Raw genomic sequence first — 26,433 nt, 5'->3', positions numbered from 1 at the left:
GAGTTGCTGACTTTTTTCCAGTTAAACCTTACCTTAAATATTAATTATTTTTGTTTTCGTTTTATTCTTTATATTCCTGATAAATCTTTTTTGATTTTATTTCAATGTGCATGCCATACCTGCAAAATTTCTTTTGATCGCTTTTGTGATATTTGTAGAGAATTTATGATGAAGTTCGAAGGCAGATCATTCCCTGAAAATGTTGAGAAAGCTAATTTTATGAGTTTTGGTGATGTAATCGGAGATCAGGTTAAATAGTTGACTCCCTATGTATGTTGGATCATTTGTAATGTCTTATTGGTTCAGTGAAGAGAATGAAAGAGAAGAAGTAAGCCTTTTCTAGTTCTAATAGTATGAAAAAAACTAACAACCATTTCGATGATTTCTATATTTGTATGAAAAGGAATTGGAGCTGTTCAAAATAAAGTATCCAAACTTGTAATCTGCTATAAAACCTTATCCTCAAAATGCTCGTATTAAGACACCTTTGGAGTGATTTCATCGTTATTAAGTGGAACTCGCTTGACATTAAAATGAAAATTTCAATTATGCACTTTGTCCAAATTTAACAATATAGAAAATTTCTTATGTTTTTGTACTTATATTAATCATTGAATTCGAATGTATGTAAACTCGATATCAAGCATTTTCCTTGTTCATTGATTCATCTATATATAATTCGAAAGCTTTGTTATTATGAAATAAATAAAATTTTCAAACCAATTTTACTAGTACTTCCTCCTTTTATTTGAATGTTTTTTCGTTATATTGCTGTTACTCATTAGTATGTGTCTTTTGTTGATAAAAAAATGTCATTTAGTCTACTCTAAACATTAAACTTCATCTGTTTTATAGTGAATACATGATCTTGGGTGCTTCTTCCCATTCGACATACACTTTTAAAGTCTTCAAGTGTATCTTCTACTGCTTCTACTCTAATTCTGTTCTCTAATATTTTTCCATCATTTTCATCGTTGCAATACACTCAACCAGTCTATTGGGAGTGTCTTCTATAACTTAATTGGAAATGCTAAACAGCACGTCTTTTCCTTTTTGACCCATATTTTTCATCAGTTACTTTGTCGTATCCTGACGCTTTTCCATTATTCAGATCTGTGATTGCGGGTTTTTTTAAATATATAATTCTCCCGTTATGTCAATTTTTACTATTTCTTCTGTAAGTTCTGACTGATTATTTAGTAACTCTTGGTAAGATTCTCTTCACATTCATATGAGTTATTTTTCATTTTTCAATATTTCGCCGCTCTTTGCGTAAATGTTCCTTCACTGAATTTTTATATAAACCCTTCTTCTTAATAGTTATTCTCATATTTTTTCTCTAGGTATTAATTAATTAATCTAGGTATTAATAGACTTGAAGTACAATTTAACAGATCTGAAAAGGAAGATAAGTGAACCTACACAGAAATAAAAACCTCGAGAAAAACAGAGAGTAGGCCCAACTGGTTCCCAAATGAATATGATTAAAGTATGTCTACTTACAATTGATTAATATATTGATTGATATAGGGATTCATTGATTCTATTATTTTTATTATAACTTCAGCTAATAAAAGTTTGTACAAAATACTCGATGGCTCTTGAATTCATATAACTAATCAAGAAGCAAATCAGATAGTTAAAGAAATCATAGTGATAACTACAGAGAACAATGTACAGTCAGAAATAAAGCCTACAACAACAATAAATAAAGAAAAAAAAATTGTATAATTTTTTCTGTCATAGGTGGAGTGTATCGCTAATTTGCAGCGTAATGGATATTCCCTTAAAAATTCCCATATAGAAAAATTAGCACTAAGTTCAAACAAAGCAGAAGATGATTAAGCAGAAGAAGGAGACGTGGCTAAAGAAGAACGAATCAAAAAATGTACTTCTTTAGAAAATAAGTCTCCCCCTGAGAGAAAAATAATCATTTCCTCTCCTGACTAGAAGGTGGAAAATTACGTGTTCTAGTGAAGTAAGAGATAAAATAATAAACCTACTTTCCAGTTCCAGATGAATTTAATTTTAGGAATTCCCAAGAAAGACACTTTAAATATTATATAATGTACTGATCAAAATTTGATATTTTTTGAAAGTGACGATAGTTATTATCATGGAATTAGCAATCTAAATTAAAGATACATACATTTGAAAGTTAAAAAAAATTGACACAGTAATAAAAAAAAAACATTTACAAAGATGAAAATGCGATATACCGGTTTTTATTTCTAATGACCCCATATAAATATTTATAACATAAATAAATCCATTAATAGATATTTGTCATAAAAACTTTCTATTAATTTGGCGATTTAAGACCGTTGGAATCAAACTCTTTCCAATTTAGAAATATTAAATAATAAAATAAAATATTAAATAATAAAATAAATCACTGCATTTGATTTTGAATGATTTTTAATGAGTAAAAAAATAGAAATTAAAAACATTGCAATAAAACCAAATTTTCTTAAAAATAAAACTTGCATTCTAAACAATAATGTTCCTTTTTTTAAAATGCAAGTAGCGTGTATTTCCGCCTCTGGATCTAATTGTTGCTAACATTTTCCTGGGCATGCTTTCAATTAGGTGCTGTATCACTTTTTGAGGTATGTTCTCCCATTCCTCTAATGCCGCTTGCTCAGGCTCATTTAAATTTTGAGGAGATGCATTTCGACGACGAATGCGGCGTTTTAAAATGTCCCAGACATGCTCGATAGGACTCATATCTGGACTTCTTGGTGGCCAGTCCAGGTTATGAATTCCTACTTCGTTTAGGTAATTCAGAACATCTACCGCAACGTGTGGTCTAGCATTATTATGTATTAAAAGAAAATCATCACCAATAAATGGCCCAAACGGAACAACGTGATTTTCAAGAATGTCAGTTATGTATCTTGCTGCGTTAAGGGCGGGTTTAGGAAAAGACACTAATTTTGTGCGGGCATCAAAACAAATTCCTACCCAAAACATAATTGACCCTCCTTGGAACGGCTCCCTGGGAATGATACAAGACTGCGCAAATTTTTCACCTAGCCGTCGTCGAATTTGATTACGTCCATCTGGACCTCTTAGACTGATTCTTGTCTCATCAGTAAATAAAACTTGGCCCAAATTTTCTAAATTTCAATCTAAATATTGTCTTGCAAATCTTAGTGTAACAACACGATGCTGCCTGGAGAGCTCTTTTGCTGTGTAGAAGGTGTCGTCTTATTGATACATCAGAGATATTTACATTTCGGACTTCTCGTAAAAGGCTGTTGAGCTCGATACTTGTCATTGACCGATTTAATTGCAAAAAACGGTCATCTCGAGGAGTTAAAACTGAAGGACGTCTTTGTCCAGGCCTCCTAGAATGTGAACCGGTATCTCGAAATCTTTTCATCAATTTGCCAATGGTTGTGTGGTGTACGCCATTTAACTATAATTTTCTGCCTGCTCAACTAACTCGGCTATTCTCTCAGCTTCGCATTCACTTAACTTCTTAACTCCATTTATTTTTCGTTTGACTAGTCTTGTGTGACTTTAACACACCTTTATTGACTTGAATTACTGTTGTCCACAAGTTGGTACAACAATAGAATGAAAGAAACATTAGAATATGCATAAAATTAAAATTTTGAAAAACCAAAAAAAAACAGTTATTTGCTGATAAGAAATTTTATCGCTAACATTCAAGATACTTTTTGATATTGAAATAAAAGGTGGTGCGTTATTTATGGCCACAAGTTCGATTAAACAGATGATGTGTAATGATAGCAACTACTTTCAAGGATTCAAAATTAGTTATACAAATATTAAAGATTGAGTCTGCAATTGAAAATGTTGTAGCTTCATTATTCTTTGCTCTTGAAAATCTCCTTAATCAAAACAACGTTAAACCATATCAATTGAATAAAACGCATTTTCAAGTATATAGAATAATCTGAGTTTTAGCATTGATGTGAAAAAAGTGTCGTTACAATGTTTTTATATTTTCCAAACTGTTGCAACAAAGAGATGAGAGGATGCAGTCAATGAATTATTGTGGCATTTAACCTTCCGTTTTATCATTTTTCAATACAAAACAAACACGCCTTCTCTCCTTGATTATTACACAACAAATAACCACAATGCATTTATCCTGAAAGAGGAAACTTAAAAAGTAAATCATCAATTAAAAGTTTCACTGGCTATAAGACTATTAAGTTTAGAAGTGGATCAATATGAAAAGTTATTATCTACTTGCATTTATATTTAAATGAATATTGTGGAATTATTGCAATAACATTTATAAAATAATATCAAATATTTTAAGCTGCGTTCTAAAGTCGTATAAAAATTATTAGAATCATAAACACATTGATTGATTTGTAAGCATTATTGACAGTATCAATTTAAAAACTTTACGTAATTAGATTTTCAACTATTTATATGTAAATTTCTTTAAAATTCTTACACCGTCTAAAGAGTTTGTGGAAGAAAATGGATCAGAAAACCCACCCATATTCAATGTTTAATCTATCAGTAGGTGAACATCTTCCTTTTCCACCAGTTATTAAACGGTCAACCGAATTGTTCGGGGCTAAATGATTATCTATAATAATTGGCCCGAAGGCAAAGTCCACTTACGAAGTGGGCGTTTTTTTGCCATCAGTTATGTAAATTTAAACGAACCAAATTTATTTGTGTCGGTGCCGAACCCATTATCGATGCCCGTGGCTTTGAATGAAATTTTTACACCCACACAGTGTTCTGGAATCGCAGAGGCGCATGTTAGGTATCAATAGAATTATCGGAAGTTAATTCTTAGTTTGAATTAAAGCTTTATTTGGTATGCATACGGTTTAAATGTAACGGAAGAGAAACTTTCTGGTTTATTATACGTGGTCTGGCTATTAAATAAAGAGACTGGTTACGAAAAAAGGTTTTATCATAAAAATTATTCTACATTCGAACGCTCCCCTTCAATATACTCCCCTCCTCGCCAGACACCTTTCCATACGTTTGTTTCATTGATCGAAGCAGTGTTAGAAGTCTTCTTTGCTGAGGGCCTTCAGGCTCTGCTGTTTTTGCTTTACCGCTTCCATCGACTAAATCGTATCCCTTTCAAAGCAGATCTTTTTCTACCCTTTCAAGGAAATCTGAGGAGATCCGTTGACGCAAGAGCTTTTGGGCAGGAGGATCTTATAGCATTATAGCTACTGAAATTGATTGAAATGGTTATTACGAAAGGCAAAATTATTTCCTAATGTAGAACATTTAAAGTTACAGTAAGAAGAAGTACAAAGAAATCTTAAAGCGGCCATAAGAAAAGCAAATACTGATTACTAAAATCAAAATATGGATTCAGTGAAAGGAAATAGCAGGAAGACATGGAAGTTTATGAATAAAATTAACATCTTTTCATACCACACATACTGAAAAATGACAATTTCATCACGGGTGATGTTAATATTGCTACTTGTTTAAACAACTTCTTTGTCAGTGTTGACCTTAAACTTGCTTCCAACATAAAACCTCCTAGTTTTACTCCACCAGTTATCCAAAAGCAATATAATTCTTTATTCTGGCCACCTATAACACCTAGAGAAATAGAAGACATCTTACACAAATTCAAAAGTGACAAAGCACCAGGAAATGATGCAATCACCCTGCCATTGGTACCAACTTCGTACAGACTTTTGTAAAGTGTAACTCTTCGTGTTTACAGCCTCGGCAATCATCCGGATGGTCATTCGACGATCTACACGCACAATTTGGTCGATTTTAGTCATTGTTTCTGGAGTTGAAACAGTCACAGGGCGACCTGGGCGTGGTCATCTTCAGTGCCCTTACTAAAACGCTTATACCACTCAAAAACACGCGCACTAGATAGAGAATTGTCTTTATAGGCCTCTTGCAACAATTTATAGAACTCAGTTGGAGTTTTTTTCGATTTAACGATAAATTTGTATTATGTAAATAATCAGTATTATATAAATATATAAATATATATATATATATATATAAATATATAAATCAGTATTATGTAAAAGTGCAATATCTTAAAAAATAAAGATTTTTGCATTCGACATTCTCACAGTTTGTTAACTAATCTCACCTATAATGTATCTAAAAAGATTTCAAATATATTTAAAATGCTAAATTAAATTGAATTTACCCCCCTACCCACAATAAACTGTCTTAACTAATAACAAATTTATATGAAGTAAATACCGGGCCTTAGAGGGCTGAATAATTGTCTTCTATTTAATACAATACCTATATAAAAGTGTTCAATTTTTTTGAAATTCTAATTTTGTTTGTGTTGCTTGATTCTCCATTGAATCAAAAACATTTTTGACAGCCAAATGTCGCTCGAGATGGTGCTTCATCAGCAAAGTTCGAAACGAGTTGATAGACACATCGAAAGTCATTTTTTTGACCAAGACCAATGTTTCAAATATTTGTAAACCACTCAAAGAGCATTGGTATGACTCATCATTGATAGTTTTTCACTAAATTATTGAAAATCATTAAACCATCCAAAGATGTTATTTAAAAGTCTCCGTTTCTCTTTTCCTAGCATCTTATGTGTGCGATTGATTACAAAAAAATTGGGTTGAACAACTTCAAATAATGTTCCGATTCAACTATCTCTTTCCAAATTTTTTTATTAGGACATTTCTACGAAATTTTTTTCAACAAAAATGAGAGTTACTCGATTCCATCATTTTCTCAATTCTATTTTCCCTATTTCATCTTGATCCTGTATTTTCTATTCCAATTCCGTCCCCATAACACATCATTCGTTAGTTTTCTATTTCTGTAACCCTCTCTGTGTAAGTTCAATCCTTTTAGTTATTATTTTTTCTATTTCTTCTTTCGAACTCTATCCCCTCAAATATTTTCTTCACCTCCTTCTTTTCCCATAAACACAGAATCGTTTCCTTTGTTTGCTTTTATTCCCTTTGAGTCTGTTCTATGTTTTTATCATTGTCGCTCACATGAATTCGACTTCACAAATTTCTCCTATATTATATGTTTTGTCCTTTTCCGTTTTTATTTCTAAATTTTTCTATATTTTATTTGTTTTCAATTTATTCTTGATACGTAGCCTCCCCTAGTTCACAGAATGCTCTTTACATTTCCTTCTTTGTTCTGGTTATTAATTTCTTTGTTTTTATTATATAAATCTGGAATCAAAACAAAAGTTCTTTTTCTATCTTTTCTATTTTATTATCACCATTCTTTTCGTTGTCTTCCTCCGTGTAATTTTTTAAACCTTGCACTATTTCTTCATTAAAATTCTCGATTACTGATGTAGTTATAGTCCTTATGACTATTTTGAATAATTTTTTTAATTCATTACCTCCGTCTACATAATATCTCCATTGATACCTGGTTTTCTGTGAACTTTAGTGGGCAGCTATGTTCAAATCTTTTAGTTATTATTTTTCATTTCTTCAGCTTTCTTTCGAACTTGTTTTCTATCCATGTCTTCACTTTGGTACTATTTCAGTTTATTTGTAATACAATTCTCTTCACAGCTTCTTCATGTTTTCGTTTTTGAGAATTTATTACTATTGTTATTGAATGACAAAAAAGAGATTAAATGTCTTCGTGTTGAGAATTTGAATTTTTGTTTTTGTTTTCATATAAACCCCCTCTGGCTTGAGTTAGTTACTTTCTGAAAGTTAAATATTCTCTTAACAATTTTACTGCAAATTGCTAGAAATTTTAACTAAATCCAATGATAGAAACCGTCCTGTATATCGAGTACAAAAACTCATTCCAGTTTCTGATAGAAGCGTCAAATAAAGTGAACACATACCAGCGACCTGACAGTCACGAGTCATTAGTGGTTAGTTTTTTACGTACCATTTTAATTAAAGAAAATGGTAATGTTCACTTATACCACATGATACTAGCTTGTTTTCAAGTGTGGATTTCAACATGTGGTTGGCGAGAAGATGCTTTACCACTAACAGTTAGAAAAGATTCATGGTCGCTGAAAATCACTCGTTTTGAAGATAAAAATTCTTTGCAAATAAATCTACTATACCCGAATGACTGCGGGAGGAATGGAGACAGGAGCGTATTAGAAAATATGTTAAATAATATTTTTTCTAGCCAGTGAGTTTTATAATGGTTTTTCACAATATTCTTCACTAAGATTAATATCGCAAATTTGACATTTTGATTATTTGACCTAACTTTTAATTTAATTTTTTAGTATAACTAAGAACAAAGCATATAATATATATTATTCCGTGGAAGGAGATATTGATTTATTGTAAGTATGAGGAACATCTCCCGCATGGTTTAAGTCATACCTCACCAACAGAAGTCAGCTTATAAGGGTTGATACAACGATGAGAACCTAACCAAGAGAATGTTGAGTACCCCAAGGCTCAGTAGTAGGCCTTATTTTGTTTCTTACGGCTTGTTGTGGACAATTCCTTGAAAAATTGAGTTCCTACTGTTTTGCGCTGAGATGAGTTTCCAAAGAACTGGAATCATCCACCTCCTTAACAGTTTATTATGCCCTTATTGAGTCGCATCTCCGATATGCCCTTCCTTTCTGGAATACGTGTGGTGTGACTCAATTTGAGCGAATGTTCAAACTACAGAAGAGAGCTGCTAGATATTTACTCATAGTAAACAGGAGGGCTCACTGCAGGGACATTTTCAAAAGATTAAAAATTCTGACTTATTCATCTTTGAATCCGTTTGCCTAGTTCATAAGTACGCTTTTCCAATTTTAGATCGTTGCACGGCTATCCACTTAGGAACGCGGAGCTACTTACTGTACGTTCAGAATTAGTTAAGGGCTCAAAATTTTACAATGCAAAAAAATGCACAATCACTTACTAATTGAAATCAAATCGATATCATGTTTTCCTACATTTCGTAATAATTTGAAGGCATATTTATTTATTTGTATCTTTATTTAGTTATTTTTATGTTTGTTTTCAAGTTTTTACAAGCTTTTGTAACAATTTTTTGACAATAAAGCATTTCTCTCTCGATTAAGTTTGTCAATGGCAATGTTGATGGAGACAACAAAAATTAATGAAATGTTTATATGATATAAAATTTAAAACGTAACTCTTCATCATATCTCACCTGTTTTTAATTAAACATTAACCAATAGACGCTCCTCAAAATTTTTTCAAAGCAAGCGCGAAAGTTTCTTTTTTTTGGATGTTCGCAGCGGTACTGGTACTATGGAAAATATAATCTGAGCGTTTCAACATCCTCGAGCCGAACAAAACTGATTTCGTAATTAATTGAATGTTTCTTTGATTTTTTCTTCAAAATTCGTCTAGCTCGAATAAACATAGAAGTTGTTCCAAATTTTTATTCGATGAATCTCTTGTACACTATATTCTTAAAGATCGTAGTAAATACATATACAAAAATTTTATATTACATTATTTCCAAATCATAATTAGAGACTTAGGGATGCGTCTGAGAGGTATTTTCATATTTCTGGAAGAGTATTTATTGAGAAATCCCAAATAAAGTGTGGACCAATAATAACAATAAATAGACAAACGGAATTCGGATCGTGGAGAAAGATTAACTCTTATGGCGAGTGTCTGACGCTGTTTTTCTGTACGATATATCAAAAAGAAACATTTATTGAATTTAACTGAGTTTTCCATGAAGTTACTCTATAAATAAGAACAAATTGTCATGGATATATTCAGTAAAACAGTGGTGCTTCACTTATAGTACATTAAACTAAGAGTCGGTAATGAAACAAGTAATAAATTCTTCAGAAATCCCATACGTACATGACTGAAGATGTTCTAATTAAGCAAAACGTTTGCCATTCGATACATAAATCAGTTTATAGATTTCAATTTACATTGCAGGTGTATTTCGGATTTGTTTAACGGTAATTATTAAAAAATTTATGAGATGTTGTTTTAGCTTAAGTTTATTATGCTATCTCCAAAATTGTTGATTTTGACTTGATCTATGGTATCATTTCATCCACCTGAAGTTGTACAGGATTTTCTAGAATGTAGCACTCTAAATTAGAGAGCTGCAGTGGAAATATTATCCTAGTTACAACGAACTTCCCCAAACTAGTTCACAGAAACCTATTTTTGATACAATGTTCCAGAAATATTAACTGGAAATATATTCTAAATAAACTATACGAAAAAACATACTGCATTAGAGCATGGGAGGTCAATGAAAGGATGCTTCATTTCCACATAGAGCAGTGGTGGAAATAAGAAAGCAAATAATCATGAATAATACAAATTAAACAGACTGTGTTGTTCCATTCAAGCTGTCAACAATGAATGCTTTGAAGCACATGTAAAACTGAGCTTTTCATGACAGTTCTAAACATACAATAGTTTATTAGGTTGAAATAATTAGAGTGAAATCAGACATCTATCAACTGTTAAAAGCTAAAAGCTCATTGTTCACTTTCTACATGGAGAATTCAGAGTTAATGAGAAAGCTGAAAATTATTTGGGAACACCAGCAGAATTGTTGTTAACACGGATTGAGAAAAAGAGAGGCAGGCCTCAAAAAAATCATCATTTTTTTACCAATTGCTACTAAAAACCATAGTTCAAAAAATATTGGGAGCAGATATGAATTCCTCACTTAATATTAGTACTGTTAGATCCAGAATACGGCTCTATGGCTTGCTACATCGCAAAGCTCTGAAAATGGTAGTGGGTGCATTCCTAACAATTCCTAAAGGTATACAACCTTCTCAGAAAAATCTCATTTACATATATAACTAAACGTTCATCTTTGTCTTATTCAACAAAAATTTTGGCCCAGCCTAGCTGTCTATATTATAAGAAAAACGTGCTCTAATTGAAATCAAATAACCTTTCTCTGAAATTCATCACAATTTTCCTGGTACCATTCCTAGAAATACCTATCTTAATAAATACTGAGTTTTTCGAAGGTAATAAAAAGGAAACGCATCCCGTTCTACTCAAAATTGAGTTCAATAAGTTATGGGAACCATACAAAGCATCAGATTTTCTAGATACTGACGCACTAAAGAATGGAGATGATGAATCCCCATCCAAGAGATATACACAATTTGTCCTATAGCACAACAAATTTTTTCTTCGCATGTTGGAATCGACGGCAACGAATTAGCAGATACAGCGACATCGTTGGATATAGAAATTTCTCAAATATGGTATCCACAATTCATAGATCGACTACCCTTAACATCCAGACGGCTAGAGCAAATGAAAATATCAAGAATCAGATTTGGCCATTCTCGACTTACTCACGTATAAGGAATATCCAAAGAAATGTACAGGGCGTTGTGAGATGGACTGCCCAGAATCTCAAGAAGAATTTCTCAGAGTAGTTTGAACATCTTTTGATTATTTTCACTTTACTGATTTTTGTTTTAGATGATTAGTTAATTTTCATATTTTTTTGGGTCATTTAACTTGGGTAAAAAGCAAATGCGCCCATGAGCATAGACTAGTCGTAGCCTAAGGTTGTCCATAGACAACCCAGGAAAAAATACAGTTTTCTCTTGTCTTTTTTCAGGCTACTTTTAGTATGAACACGAAAAATTGTAATCTCTGGCGCTCGACGTGAAGCACTGAAAAAATAAATGCCTTTTTCAGTTTATATAGAAAAATTTACGCTATAATATGTTTTTACTTCTCCTACTCTTAATTTTATCCTCGACTGTTGTATAATGTTATAAGTCTGTTTTTGCTAGTCATTACGAATCGATAAAATAATTTTTTTCTAAAATTTCTTATTTCTTAAACCTTTTGATATGTTCATGTTTCTAAATGTTCTTGATTTTAGGTCTATTCTATGATCTTTAAATTGATAAAGATATAAAGAAAAGTCGAAACGTCAATTTTTATCTATATTTTAAAAATTATTTAAAAAAAAACTAATTTTGAAATAGAAGAGACCTAAAATCGAAAAGATTTGAAAGCATAAATTTTTTTTTGACCAGATTCGAACCCGAGACGTTAGACATACCATGTTTTTTGCAACAATTTCGAAATCTAAGTAACTTTTAAAATCGAAATAGTATTTGAAACAAAATAAATTTGACTCAAATTTGTCAACAATATATCTTTAGATATTTTTTGGTGTTTTGATTTTTGTATTGAATTTCGTTAAAACAAACAATTAGAAATAAATGTAAGAAATGAAGGTCAATGTTTTTGAACCCCACAAGAAATTAGAGGAGCTGCTGATGTTGCCTTATTAAATTTTTTGTCGAAAAAATCAAGAAAACTTTTTAATATAGCTCTTGAGGAAAATAAAACAACTTTACTCTCTGAATCGTTTTTGTTTGTATACTTTATTGAGTTATCGGTAAAATATAAAGCTTCAAAGCTATGGATCTATTATTCAATGCTTAGAAATATGATACACCAAGGTATTAATTTATAAAATTATAAAAAACTGCGAGCATTATCATAAGAAAAATCAGAATGTTTAGATATGAATAACTTTTTAACTAAAGCATCTAATGATAAACACCTAGCAACAAAATAAAATATAAAAAAAAATCTTTCACATATTTGATTCATAAAATTCATCAATTTTAGGTTGCTTTAATTGGGGTAATGAGTGCATGTAGAATGAGTTGTATCATATTGTAAAATATCTTTGATATTTTACAATATCTTTGATTCTTTTGATTAATTTGCCAAATACCAAGACAACAATTTGTCTTTGCAAGACATAAATCTTCCATCAAATCACGTAACCTGTAACACATTCTGTTTAAATTACCAAAATGTTAAATATACAACTCAAAGAGTTTGGACTAGGCTTAACTGGTATTATTAGTTTAGCCCAGACAAAACTAGTTTGTCCTGAAATCGGGTTTGGTCAGTAATTTTCTTCTTGGTAACTAGATTTTTCCATTAGAACCGATGGCAACAACTCACTTAGTTTTTAAGTTTTTTGATCGCTTGCAAAAAAAAAATTGGTGCTATATGATAATCCAAAACGCAAAAGGCATTGGCCCTCTACAAATAAATTACCATGTAGTCCGAGGAAGTTAAAAAAACAACTTGTAGATATCAAAATTATTAGAGGTCTTATGTCTATCTGTATTTAACAGACAGATAAACGATATTTGTTTGATTTTCTCGCAAATAACTATTATTTTTTCATTATTATTTATTAAGGTGTCGTAGCTTGGATGAGTTTCACTGGACTATAAATTTTCAATTCCTTCGCTCCTATCAGCTGCACTTTTTATTTATCTATTGCGCGTACCTACTGCACTCTCATTCTGCAGATATAATGTGGAAAATTGTTAAATGTATAGATATATAGTTGAATTTTAATACAAAAGAACATAATACATCCACAAAGTACAAAAAAAATGAAATATATAATAACAATATAAATATAGAGGGTAAACTACCCCATTGTGAATTAAGTCAATCGATTGATCGCTTTCGAGTTCGACTCAATCACAAAAACATGCGTTATACCTCGAAAAACTTTATTTTGGACTAATATAGTGGTTTTCCCCAAAGATTTAGGGGAAAAAATGTGAAATCGGATGTTCTATTATTAGGAAACAGGCAAAGCACTACAACCATCTCCAAATATTTTCAAATTATTTAACGTATGTATGATTCCAAAAAATCAGAATCTGAAGAAAAATATTTGTTAGGTATTCGAAGTTTTTGATAATTTATGAATAAAGAATTTAAAAAAATTAAAATTGTTGAATGAAATCATTTATTGATTGTTTGGAATTTTTGGGGTTTTATAGAGATAAATTTTTGAGAGATGGGAACACTGATTTCGGCTAAATTAACCGGCACATTTCTCTGTATTTTTTCTACAACGTGGCCATTTAGTTTTGTGAGTTCTGAGATTTAACTCGGTTAGTGTGTACCACTTTGAAAGACAATATTTTTCCTATTTTTTTAGCATGACTCGACAAACATTCCGAAGGAAAAAAAATGAATAATAATATTAAAATGCCTATTCTTGGTATGAGAACCAAGTTGAATGACGGAAATCATTTCTTATTAGGTATCCACGAACTTCATTAATTGATTGTTGTAGTTTCGTAAGGGCATTCAATTGTGCTGATGTGGGAACATTTTTTGTCAATTTACATGACATTTGTAGAGACACCCATCTTTTGGTGATGGGACTCGCATAATAAACCTCAAACGTCACTTTAAACAGATCATGATATACTATGTACAGTTTCTATAAGTGGAGCTGTTTGGACTAAAGAAGACAAAATGGCAATGATTTCTCCATCCTCCGAGGTTTCAGCTCGGTTCTGCGCAGTTTCAAGCATGTGCAATATAGATAAAGTGTCTCGAACGAGATATGAAATGAATATTATCGACACCGTAACGTAGGGACGTTTTTTCCTAAACAAACTGTCCATCGGTTTAAATGTTATCGGCGGTCCGGGGTTAGCTTAGTTAGTCGCAAACTTCTGTCACAAACAGGCCACATTGCAAGGAATAATGCTTCAATGGGTGGTACCGATTTAATGAATGAAAACATATCTAGATATCGGATAGCATTACGTGGTTCTGTTTGATCACCTGGTTCGTAGATACTGCTATTTTTATCCAAAAAAAGCAGGAAACAATCTAGCACAACTTAATTTTTTAGCGGTGTGCGGAAAGAAGACCCCAAAGTAGAAAAATAAAAGAACACATAGACGATTCAAAATCAAAAGTGCAAAAATTTTTAGAAAAGCATAAATTTAAACCGTTATAAGATAAATATTGTTCAATAATTGCGTCCTGACGATCGATTTAATCGATTGGAATTTTCAAATTGGTTTTTAACCAAAATCAAAAAATCAATTACGTCAACAAAGTCTACAGAAATTGGAGATGGAGAAATTTTAATCTCCTTTGATTTTAGTCCATTATTTCCGAGCGTACCGATTCCGTAGACCTTCGAGTACCTTGAGGACTTACTGAGATCTAATAATTTGGGAGCTGATGTAATGGAAGAATAAGTAGTTGATACAAGGAGTGCTCTGGACTACTTTCGAGTGGTTTAGAACTCTCCTTGTATTTCGGGGCAGCTCGGTGACCCCCAATTCTTGGTAGTTGAAGGTGAAGAGACATCCGGTGTCTTCGGCGAAGCTTCTGGTAAATTTTACAGGAACTGGGGGCCATAGAGCTGCCCCGAAATACAAGGAGAGTTCTAGACCACTCGAAAGTGGTCCAGAACTGGGAGAAGAAGACGGCGGCAGCGGCAACCCGAATTGCGAAGCAATAATGAACGCTACCATTAGACATCAAAAGGTTTACGACCAGATTATCGAGATTGTTACGGGAAAAATGAAGGCTAAGGAAAAAAAGGAAAGAGAACGAGACGATTGAAACTGTTGGGTTTTTTTGTGTCATTATGTGTAGTGTCTTAATTCATTTTATCATTTTATTTATACTAGATTTCAATATTTTTTTATTTATACAAGTTTTTAAATTTTATTCAATTAATTAGGATTAGAAAACATTATAAATATAGGATTAGGAATGTTTTTACACTTTCTAGATTTTTATTTACACAGTTAGGCTTAGGGATTTTATTTATACAATTAGGTTTAGGAAATTTTCACTTTTTATTTATACAATAAAGTTTAGGTTTTACTTTTATTTATACAGTTTATTTATACCGCACGTGTCTGTGGAAAAGAGGGTGGGTTTTTAGCTGGTAGGCGTCCGGTCAGCAGACGAATCCAGCACACCTGGGATACCTTCCCAGGCGTCTTTCGAAGATTTTCCCACCCACACCAAAAAAAAAGATTAGGTTAGGTTAGGTTGGGTTAAATTAGGTTAGGTTAGGTAAAGTTAGGTCAATAATTGCATCGCGATTGCTATAAGCTCGAAAAATCTATTCTGTGAAATTATTCTAGCTTCACTTTTATGAGTAATGAATTGCTTCAAATGTATATGAAAATTTATCATACAAAAAGCATATATTCGACAAATGTAAGCAAAGTTTTGCACAATTTCCTTAGATAGTGATGTCATCTTGATGGGATAAACCGTTTCTGAGAAATATTGCATGCAAAGAAATCAGTATATTGATTCAGTTATCAACTTATAAAAAACTATGTGAAAATATGATTTCCGCGCCCTATATCATATGCATATCAAATTAATCAGCATGATCACCTCTACAATATAGTAAATTTTCAAAGTCATCGGAGCTGTGAGGGTTAAATATCTATTATAAGCAGTTTCCATTTTTTTTCTATCTCATACAGGACCTGAGAAATAATAACATCTCTAAAAGTGAACATTTTTGTTTTCGGAATTTTTCTGTTTGTTGGTTTAAAAGTTTTACAAAAAAGTGATACAGGATCGCGAAAATTGCATGTCTATACCTTTAATAATACCTGAGATACAGTGTAGGGACATTTTATTTTAAATTATCATTTTTGGAAGTAAATTTAGCGTTTACAGAAGTTTTTATTTCAAAAATAAGGCAGATATTCTGTAGGGCAGTTCGCCTAAATATGTATATCTGCTTCTTCTAGTTTCCTTTTTTCCATATTTCCCAGGAGCGCTTCTGTTTCTTACTTATTTAGGATGCATGGAACATACATTCACAACCACTGGGGAAATTAATAATATGTGGAAGAAATTGTTTCGTCGTTGAGTTGTAAACAAGAAGGCTCATTGTACTTTTAACTTGTATGCAGCTCGTAGTAAAATCATTCGGTCTATTTGGTACTTCACAACTTGCATTATTCCTAAAAAAACGATATTTATTGATTAATTCGAAACCTTTGGCGATATTCATATTGAAAACATTGTCTGACGCGCGTTTCGATAACCAAGTTATCGTCTTCAGGGTTAACCTTCAGTCTCTGAAGACGATAATAATCCCAAATCAAATTGATATTTTAAAGTAAATATTTTATAATGAGATTCCAAGACAAAACTTTTTCTTTATTGTGAATAATAATGAACATCATTTCCTAGTACCATAAAAATGAAATTGTATTGGTACCCGATTATGGAAAATTATGATAAACGCTAATACACTTCAACATTTAAATTCCTTCGTATGCCTTTTGAAGACTTAGAGTTTTTTAATTCGCCAATTTGAATAAATGAAATGATTGTCCTTCCTATTGTATCCCCCCTGCTGCCAGAGAATTTCGTCTTCATTCACTCCCAGGTGTAGTGCTCTGGAGTTCCTTAGTATTCCACACTTCGAGAGAACGTGGATAGAGGTTTCGTCCTATATGATAGTATCTTCAGATGTTTGTTGAGGCGCGGTGCCCCGATAAAACTCCTCTTAGTATTCGTAGATTTTTCTTACTTAGGTTATAGTTTCTCTGGAAAATCTCTGCCTATATCATCTCCTGTAGATTGTCCTAGTAATTGGTTTTATCTCTATCTACCTTCTTTTCGTCTTTCTTTCTCTATTGTTCTGCAATTGGTATCACAAAAAGTTCAGATCCTGTAAAGGGTTTTTCTCCCCCTACATTAGCGAGTCTGTGAACTATTTCTTTTTCCTCCACTCCGGTGTGTCCTGAAATACTTTTTTCTTGCCTATCTCGGCAATCCTAAACGAATTTGATAATATTGGAGCTTAGAACTCTAATGACTGCTTGGTTATCGGACAGGATAATTATTTCCTGTTTGCGATAATTCCTATCTAGATTAAATGGAATGCAGTTTAGTGCATTGCCCAGGTTTTCAGAGTGTTTGGTTCTGGACTCGTACACTCCTATTCCACTTTTCTGTCAGCTGCTTTAGATCCATCTGTATACCATTTAAAGGCATTTTTTCACATTTCTCGTATGAGGTTTTGAATTTTTTCTCAAAGCTAAACTTTTTTTGGTATTTCGTCCTGATGCATTTCCCACGTTTGGTCGATGTTGAGGACGGTTTTTTCTTGTTAATTCCATCTCGTCTTTCATTTCCAATATTATATGATATGGAGAGGTGGGAGATTTAAAATCACTTCTAGTGCAGCTATTGGATATAAGCTCATGGCGTCCACAGTTAAAAACCCAGGGGCTCTCCTGGCTTGTGGCAGTTATTTCCCCTCTATTTTCACCGTCCAGCATGATGGGCTTGAAATTGAGTTTTCTCTCCTAGTGAATGTGATTAGATCAGTCTTATTAGGGTTGACACTAGTCCCAACGATCGATACCACCTTCTTATGGAGTTGAGCATTCTTTGAACTATGTCACAGAATGACATTTTCCTTAACAGCTTAAAGAACTAATTTACTTTTGTCGTTGATAAGTACCTCTGATGATCCTCAATAATTTCTATTTGAAGACGTTTTTTGGAAATTCCTTGCTCTTTCAGAATAAATTTTTTGATTAGGATTGAGTGGGATGTTGAAAACAGATTTTTTGACATTTTTGAACTTTGAGGTAGCCATGACCACTGCACCGTCATAATAAATTAACGAAATAGGAAAAATATTAAATGTAAAAGTTAGCAAGCTATTTTGAATGTTACAAATTTGACTTTAAAGTAATGTAGAATCAGCGGAAAATATATGAAGTGGGTTCTTATGACATAATTTTCATTGAAACACTTACATTTGATAGAATTGTTAGTGCCAATACTTCAGGTGTAAGTTTGAGCTATTAAGTTCATCCTCTAAAGATTAATTGATATTTATCTCATATTTCCAGATCAAATATAAATGAAGAAATCGAAAATACACTTACTGGCATACAACTACTTTTATTTTTGGATTGTACTTCATAGTTGGTGCTATATACAATTTTCCATTTGGTTCGTTTATACTAACTAATTGTACCACCAAATTAGTCTTACTCTGACAAAGATCGCAAGTCGCTGCTGTATTAAATTTAGTACGTTCTATTCTGGTATTCAGATTTCCAAATGTTTTGGATAATCCTTTCGAATTTTTCGTCCACATATTCTGTATTTCTTCATGAGGATAACTGGAATCCCTGTAACATATATTTCCTATACAACCATTCGAATGTTCCCATCGCATCAACTCGGTATTCTGAAATAAACAAAAACTGAATCTTGCAAACATTCAAAATGTTGTTGAGATTTCATAGTAGAAAATAACTTTTTAGATTGATTTCAAATTACTAGACAATATAACAAATTGAAGCAGAACATAATTGTTGTAATTAAAAATTAAGAATGGTAAATATAGCGAACGAGGCAAAAAAAGCAGAAAATGGAATGTGCAGAAACTGAAAACGACGAAAACAGAGAAGAAATAGAAAAGCAACTACAAAAAAATCCAAGGAAAAGATACGTTTGCTGAGCAATAGGAAAAGATTAAAAAAAGTTATAGTTGCAACGCAGGAAGTCATTGGTACATAAGATATAAGAAACAACAACAAATAGTTTGACCAGGAATGTAACATAAAAATTAAAGAGAAAAAAGAATCTAAAATGAAATGCCTACGAAGTACCAAACAAGATGATTATGATAAATATAGGAAAGTAACAAACGTAACAAACGAGAGCACAAAGAGAAAAAAATGTTTAAATGTATAGACAAATTGGAAAATGATAATGAAAATAATGTGGAATTATATCAAAAGAAGATGGTGATAATGATTATAATGATGATAATGGTGATGATGATTCAATAATGACAATGAAGAAAAACCGAAGGAAGAGGAATGAAATGATATAATCAACACTGTAACACAATAAAACAGAAGGGTAAGACGAAATAGTAAATGATCTAATATAATATGGGGGAGATCATAGAAAGTGTAAAAGGAACAAAAACAATACCTAAAGTGGTCTACTGAATTGATTATACCAATAATCAAGGGAGGAAATCCCAGCATATTTAGTAATTATAAAGATATTAGCACCAAAAAGTTTTTAGATAAGGATAATCAAGAGTGGATGCCATAAATACTATAAAAAAGTAATCGAAAAAAGCTATGAGCACATTATTAGTATGCGGATGCGATTTTTTTATATTGCAAGCTAGATTATGAGCGTTTGCTTATCAGGATTGTGGCAAAATAAAACACCAAAGTGTACTAACTCTAATATATTTCAGGGAATGCTTATGTATTCATCGTCTGCGACTAAAATTTGAAATTGGCGTTTTATTTTCCATTTCTTCGAAAATTTTCCTTCGATTTTCGTAATAATGTGGTGTCAGCTCTATTTTTATCATAATAACTGAATTGTTGATGTTACCAATCAACAATTGGAACTAGGACAAGGTGGATGAGGATAATTCGTATCTGGTTTGATACAGATTCAATAGACAAACTTCAACATGTCCAGATATGTTTGATTATCCCTTCTAGAATCATTTAATACCAAGTGCTAGAGTGAACTCAATATTTAGAAGATATTGGTGGACAGATATGTGCGATATTTCAGGTGATCTGATTATAACTGTTTGTTTCATTTTAATTATCTTTGATATAAGTTAGATCTAGCTGAATTAAGAGCTAGATGGAAACTGTGGGGAACGATGTCTTACAATTAATTAGTTTTTGCTGCGCTTTTGGTAACACTGAAATAACGAAACTTTTACACAAGCAATTTGTTTTCAAAATTATTTATCTAAATAAACAAAAAATCAAAATTACGCCAATGATAACTGCCTTGATATGGTTCGTAGATATTTGAAAAATGGTAAAAGTACACTAAAAGTGAAATTAAAAATATTTTTCCCTTGACACCGTGAAACAAGTGTTTCTTGTATACTATTGAGTAATTTCTGATCGATCAACTAGAAAAATTATCAATATATCATATATTTATTTTTGTTTTATTAGTAAATAATTGTTTGATGAGTGATATGTTTATTTATTTGTAGAATGGAATAAATTGTTATGAAAAAAAATAATATACAGTGACAATTCAAGGTGATTTGAAATCATATCATTGGTTACATCTAGAATAATTTCATTTAATGAATGTACCATAATACAATATTATATTTTTTAGTTGAGGTGATCTATTTTCAGTATTATATGTAGCATTAAGTTACTATGAGTTTCCTGGAGGACACATATTTTATTTTATTAAAGATCGTCAAAACCTAGTAGTAATTAGCCATTCTGGCTAGATCATGATGCTTTTAGTACCGAATGTTCTTATATATTGGTGTAAACTTTTGGTCTGCTTATCGCTGACATATTCTCCAAAAAAAATTACTAAATAGAAATGAAGAAAATGAATTTGGCAGACAAGCAATTTACAGGGAACTAAAAGTACATTAACAATCTCAAAGTTCTTACGTGGAAAGGATTTTTATGAAATTAATATCGCCTAGCAATTTTCTAATTTGTGATCCAATAAAAATACGAGGTTTGGTTACTAAATAACGAAACTGAGCGCCTAGAGGGCTAGACAGATATAAATTGTTGCAAGAAGCCTATGGGGACAATTCTCTATCTAGTGTCAGTTTTGCGAGAGCGACTTCGTAGAAAACGGCCCGATTTTTCATCAGGACAACGCACTCCAGTGATCGAACACCCGACGTACTCACCAGATTGGGTACCGTGCGACTCTTTTTCGTTTTCGAAGATAGAATATGTTTTAAAATGGACCCGATGTGAGTCGATGGAAGCGGTAGAACAAAAAACGGAAGAGCCTCTAAAGGCCGTCACCAAAGAAGACTTCCAGCACTGCTTCCATCAATGGAAGAAACGTATGGAAATGTGTGTAGCGAGGGGCGGGGAATATATTGAAGGAGAATATTCGATTATAGAAGAATTTTTATAAGAAAATCATTTTACGTAACCATTCTCGTTATTTAATAGCCAGACCTGGTACATTTCTTTAAGTTGGTGTTACTTAACTGGAGAGAGACTTAACTTAGATATTTAAATCCTCCACTTTCTTGATTTATAACCTAAAACAAGTTTTCCATTAGTGGAAGTTTGATATGAAGCGGAGGCAAAAGTATTTTTTTGGCTTTACAACAATTGATACCAGTCGAAATTAGGACCTTCCACAAATAAATAAACAGCAATATTTTGTGAAAAATTGGTGCACATCCTGATCAACCTCTAGATAAAATTGCTGCTATTCAATTCGACATATCATTCATAACTGTAAGATTAATGTAATAAATATCATAACTCCGATACATATTTATAAACACCCGGTAATTCAACCTCAAATTGGAAGTCAGTGCCAGTTCTTAATGATCTTCTAAATTCGTCTTGAAATGTGTTGAAGGATAAACAAATATTATGATAATTTAACAAACAAAACAGGTTTTGAACATCAGAATGTCACACACCATATTTACCATACGTACAAGGACTTTCTTAATGACTATCTAACGTTTTATTAGTGGATATTAAATTATAACGAATATATACAAATAGACAACTTTCTATACTACTTTCTACAAACTTTTAAAAATTGGTAAACAATGAAAACGTATCTGCGACAACTGAAAATGTGCTATTAGCTTATTTTTAAGAATTATCAAAAGAAAAACTTTACTCTAATTTTCAATAATTTCAGGTAGCCGGTGCTCGTCGTAGTGCTTCCCAATGTGATAACAAAAGATGACATCATTGTTATTAATATTAGAACGAGCAATAACGGCTTATCGCGGAAATTTTGTGATTATAGATTCAAAAAATTAAAATATATTTCTACTTCAACTCCCGTTGTATCTGCTTCTGATCCTGCTACTGTGAACAACATACCCACTTCTAACTTTACCAATACTTTCAAAAACAGATCAGAGCTAGTTCGTCATCTCCACTCTTTCACACCAGCTGAATCAACCTGAATCTATAAAAATCCTTTCATCTTCTTTTTGTTTTCCTTCTTTTAGTTGCTTTTGAGCTATCATCATGGACGCAGTTGTTTTAAATGCAATAGTGTTTCGTAGGAGGCAACGGCGGAAACAGAAAACAAGAAAAGTGTGGATACATCACACAAATAGGAATACACAGAAGTTATGAGATTTCTGTTGCTGTGATTTTTATCACGGACGAGGAATCTGACAGGTTGAATCAAGTGCGAAGTGCACATTCCGAATCGCTCCGACTCAAGTTGAATCTGATTGACCAAGATTCGGCTTCGAGCGCTCCGTTTAAATGTGAAGGGACTCTTTTCCCGCCTTCAGACCGGACGAATCTGGTTCAATCAGGTTTGATTCGAGGTCGCGAAGAATTAAACATTCCAGGTTGATTCCAGGATTCAGGTTGATTCAGCTGGTGTGAAAGAGTGGAGATGACGATCAGATTCAACTTGATTCGGAGTGATCCAATTTGATTCGGATTCGTTTGAAGTGAAAGGGACCTTAGCGTCACCTCGTGTGAAGCCTCCTGGGCAAAAGCCCATCTCAAGATTGGAATGAACTTATCAATAATTTTAATGGTAATAATCGCGAACCCGTTTTTAATCGAGTAATTAATTTAATCTTGACGCAGATGATGGTCAACAAGTTCAGCTTAAAATTTCTTTGGATATGAACGGATCTGAAGGGAAACTAAAACAACCCCATTAATTTCTGATTGTGTTGAATCACACAATTATCATGCTCCTCTTGCTTCTTCATCTTTATCTTCTTCTTGTGTTCCTACATCTCGTCATGATCCAGTTTATAAATGGAAAATTTTGTTTCAAGGAAAATATCTTATCCACTCATGATAGAGGATATTTCTTTTAAATACTCCTTAGAAGCTACCACTGCACTGGGCATCGAGAAAAATATCTCCAAGAATTATCTTTTCAATAACCATTAGAACTGAAGTCAGTAAGCGTTCAACTTTAACAGTTTAGATGAAATTGGGTCAAATTTTCGTTAGTACCAAGGAAGCGAACTTCGAAACGCCAACTCAGCATAGATTTGATAACACCCGAACTTCTCATAATTTTAAATTTATTTTAGTCTAATTCTAAAAAAGATAAGGGCTTTATAAATGCCACACGAAGCATTAAAAAAATATCAATTTAAAAAGTAGTAACTGATGAAGAAGAATCATCATTTTTTTGGTTAGTTTGTTAATTTTTTATGTTTATAAAATCTTAATTGACTTAGTGTCTCGGATTTGGCAAACTTAACCTTTAACTAAAATGTTCTACTTGTTGTAACAATTAATAGTCGAGATTTTTTCTCAAATTATAGAAATTGGAAATTTTATTTACATTATTGTATGTTAAAAATATCAAAACTTGAAACGAATACTTCTTTTTAGGTTATATGAGTAAATAATATATTTAGTTTGGTATAATATACAATACAATATGTATATTACTTGTTTAAAAGTTTGAACTAAAAAAAAACTGCCAAACGATATTGAAAACATAAGAATTCATGGCTGTCGCTTAGTATGAAAACAAAAATTTCAAACTCACCGTTGTTGTTATTAAAACACAGACCACTAATAGAACCGATAACTTATTCATGTTTCCATACAACCTACCTCACACTAAAGACATTTCGAGGCACGAATAATGTCATTAATGCAACGCATAGCGGTTTTTTTACTGTTCGTACTTATTTGATCAAAGTATTCTTCACTAAACAAACCACAGACTCTCCTTAACTAAACGTTCGTGTTGGAATAAATTAGAATGATCATGACCGAAGCGGGTAACCTTGTTCGTTTATAACAACTCTCTTCAGTCAACTGTGGAAGTAATAGTCTGATTTCAGGTATTTACATGGGTCGATTCGACTAATTTATTTATAATTTCCAGCGACATGTTTTAATTATATTTTCATTTCCATTTTATTGCGATTAAAAATTTTAGAAAATTATTTCTAATTACTGGAGACAATCCCATTAATATGAGACAAAAAATATTAGGAGATTTATGAGAACGTAACAAGTAACCTTACACTAGTAGAATGCTAAATCTTACTCTAACAGAAGTCTTTATCTTTAACTTTTTACATTTTTTCATTTGTAAAAACAGGTTTTATTTAGCTTTCAAGTTTTAAAATCTCAATTTAGTTATTAATTAATTATATTTTTGGAAAAGTAGTTTTTATTAACTACAAATTTAATTGGCGCAGTCAATAGGATTGCAAATTGGTTCAACAGAAATCGTGACATCCTTCCGTATTTACGGTTTATTTGTACAGTGATAGTTAGTTAGTGAGTTGATAATCGATTCCCAGAAAGAGGAACCACATCGCCCAGATCCTATTGAAGAAGAATGAAAATGCTTTCCATAGTAAAATTTCTTCGTCATCAAGTATCATATCATCTCCCCATCAGTTTATCCATCTTTTTAGCATTTTGTCTGATCTGTATTGTGTATTCGAGTTGATGGTCTTCTATCGTATTCTTCTATGGTGTTATTAACCGTGTTGTTTTCCATATTTTACACATATAAAACTAGCGTATAAAACTAAAAATTCATGTTAAGAATCTCAAAGCAATGAAAAGAAAAATAACATCTGAATTATGCAGTTTTTCCAAGTCTCCCCATTAGTTTATCCACCTTTTTAGCATTTTTTCTAATATGTATTATGATCTAACTCTGTTGTTTTCCATATTTCCGTTTCCGTTTCTCATACTGTCTTTATTAATTCATATATTTTTCTACCTGTCATATCATTGTCACATTTATCCTGGCAGGTTACTATTTTATCTCAGTCACTTTGTGTCTTTTATGTCTCTTATTTTATCGATTGTTATGATGGTGTCGTCTATGTCGTTATGTGCTATTTAGCAAATCAATGTAGTTAATAATTAGGATTATTTTTTAAAAAGTAGTTTTTAGTAACTACAAACTTTAATCTAATTGGCGCAGTCAGTAGGACTACAAATTGGTTCAACAAAAATCCTTACATCGTTTCGTATTTACAGTGTTATTTTTGTGAGTTGATAATCCATTCCGAAGAAGAGACACCACATCGCCCAGATTCTATTGGAGAAGAATGAAAATGTTTTTCATAGGACTGTAAGTCGTAAAATTTGTTTTCCAAAATAAAAATAAACGTAAAATTTCGGTAATAGTGTATTGAAATACAAGTAACAGAAGGCTTTCCATCCCAGCAAGATTTCCAAGGTACTAATACTGGAATGGTCTACTGTTCCGAGTGTTTTATACTATATCTTTGCTTCGGCTTGTTTTCACACAGAAAAATTGTTAAAAATATACATTAAGATTAACATATATTATGTAAGCTCTATTTGTACAAGGTCTTTCTATTAAATTCTTATAACGTATAGCTTTAAACTTATTATTTGAAATATTATTAATAGTTTCTTGATGAGCATTTTTAATACACAACGACCGTCTAGATACAATGCATCTACAGGTGGTTTAAAAAAATTGTTATCCCCTCTCTAGGATAGATAGAAAACTGAAAAATATTTGGGTTTTGCTCAGTAAAAAGGAGCTGATACATCCAATGAATTTGTTTTTATTTCTCACTCTCATAGAGGGCGCTAATTACACACTTCGTACTATAACTTTTCCAATATTAGAATTATTAAGCAAAAGTTCCAGTGAACTTAAACATCATTCAATTTTACTACAAAAAGGTAATCTTGAT

At 32.0% G+C, this 26,433-nt stretch overlaps 1 protein-coding gene across 1 annotated transcript; it reads right to left on the bottom strand.

The window, feature by feature from the left end:
* Positions 1-12,266: 12,266 nt before the first annotated feature.
* LOC130901916 (uncharacterized) lies at positions 12,267-24,558 on the bottom strand. Its single transcript, XM_057813604.1, has 3 exons — positions 24,279-24,558; positions 18,653-18,960; positions 12,267-16,705 (listed from the first exon to the last, which is right to left on the bottom strand). Exons 1-3 carry the CDS (start codon positions 24,327-24,329, stop codon positions 16,537-16,539), a joined length of 528 nt encoding a protein of 175 aa, XP_057669587.1. The 5' UTR covers positions 24,330-24,558; the 3' UTR covers positions 12,267-16,536.
* Between the last annotated feature and the right edge of the window lie 1,875 nt (positions 24,559-26,433).

This window comes from Diorhabda carinulata, chromosome X (genome assembly GCF_026250575.1).
Source record: "Diorhabda carinulata isolate Delta chromosome X, icDioCari1.1, whole genome shotgun sequence".
Taxonomy (NCBI): Eukaryota; Metazoa; Arthropoda; class Insecta; order Coleoptera; family Chrysomelidae; genus Diorhabda; species Diorhabda carinulata.
Note: the sequence above shows the minus strand (reverse complement) of the source record. Positions and strands in the feature narration are given on the sequence as shown.

Coding starts and splice junctions, on each gene's coding strand:
- LOC130901916 (XM_057813604.1), bottom strand. CDS start 24,329: ATGAATAAGTTATCGGTTCTATTAGTGGTCTGTGTTTTAATAACAACA. Junction 18,961..24,278: donor GTGTTTTAATAACAACAACG/GTGAGTTTGAAA, acceptor TGTTTATTTCAG/AATACCGAGTTGATGCGATG. Junction 16,706..18,652: donor ATAAAAGTAGTTGTATGCCA/GTAAGTGTATTT, acceptor TCGTTTTTTTAG/GAATAATGCAAGTTGTGAAG.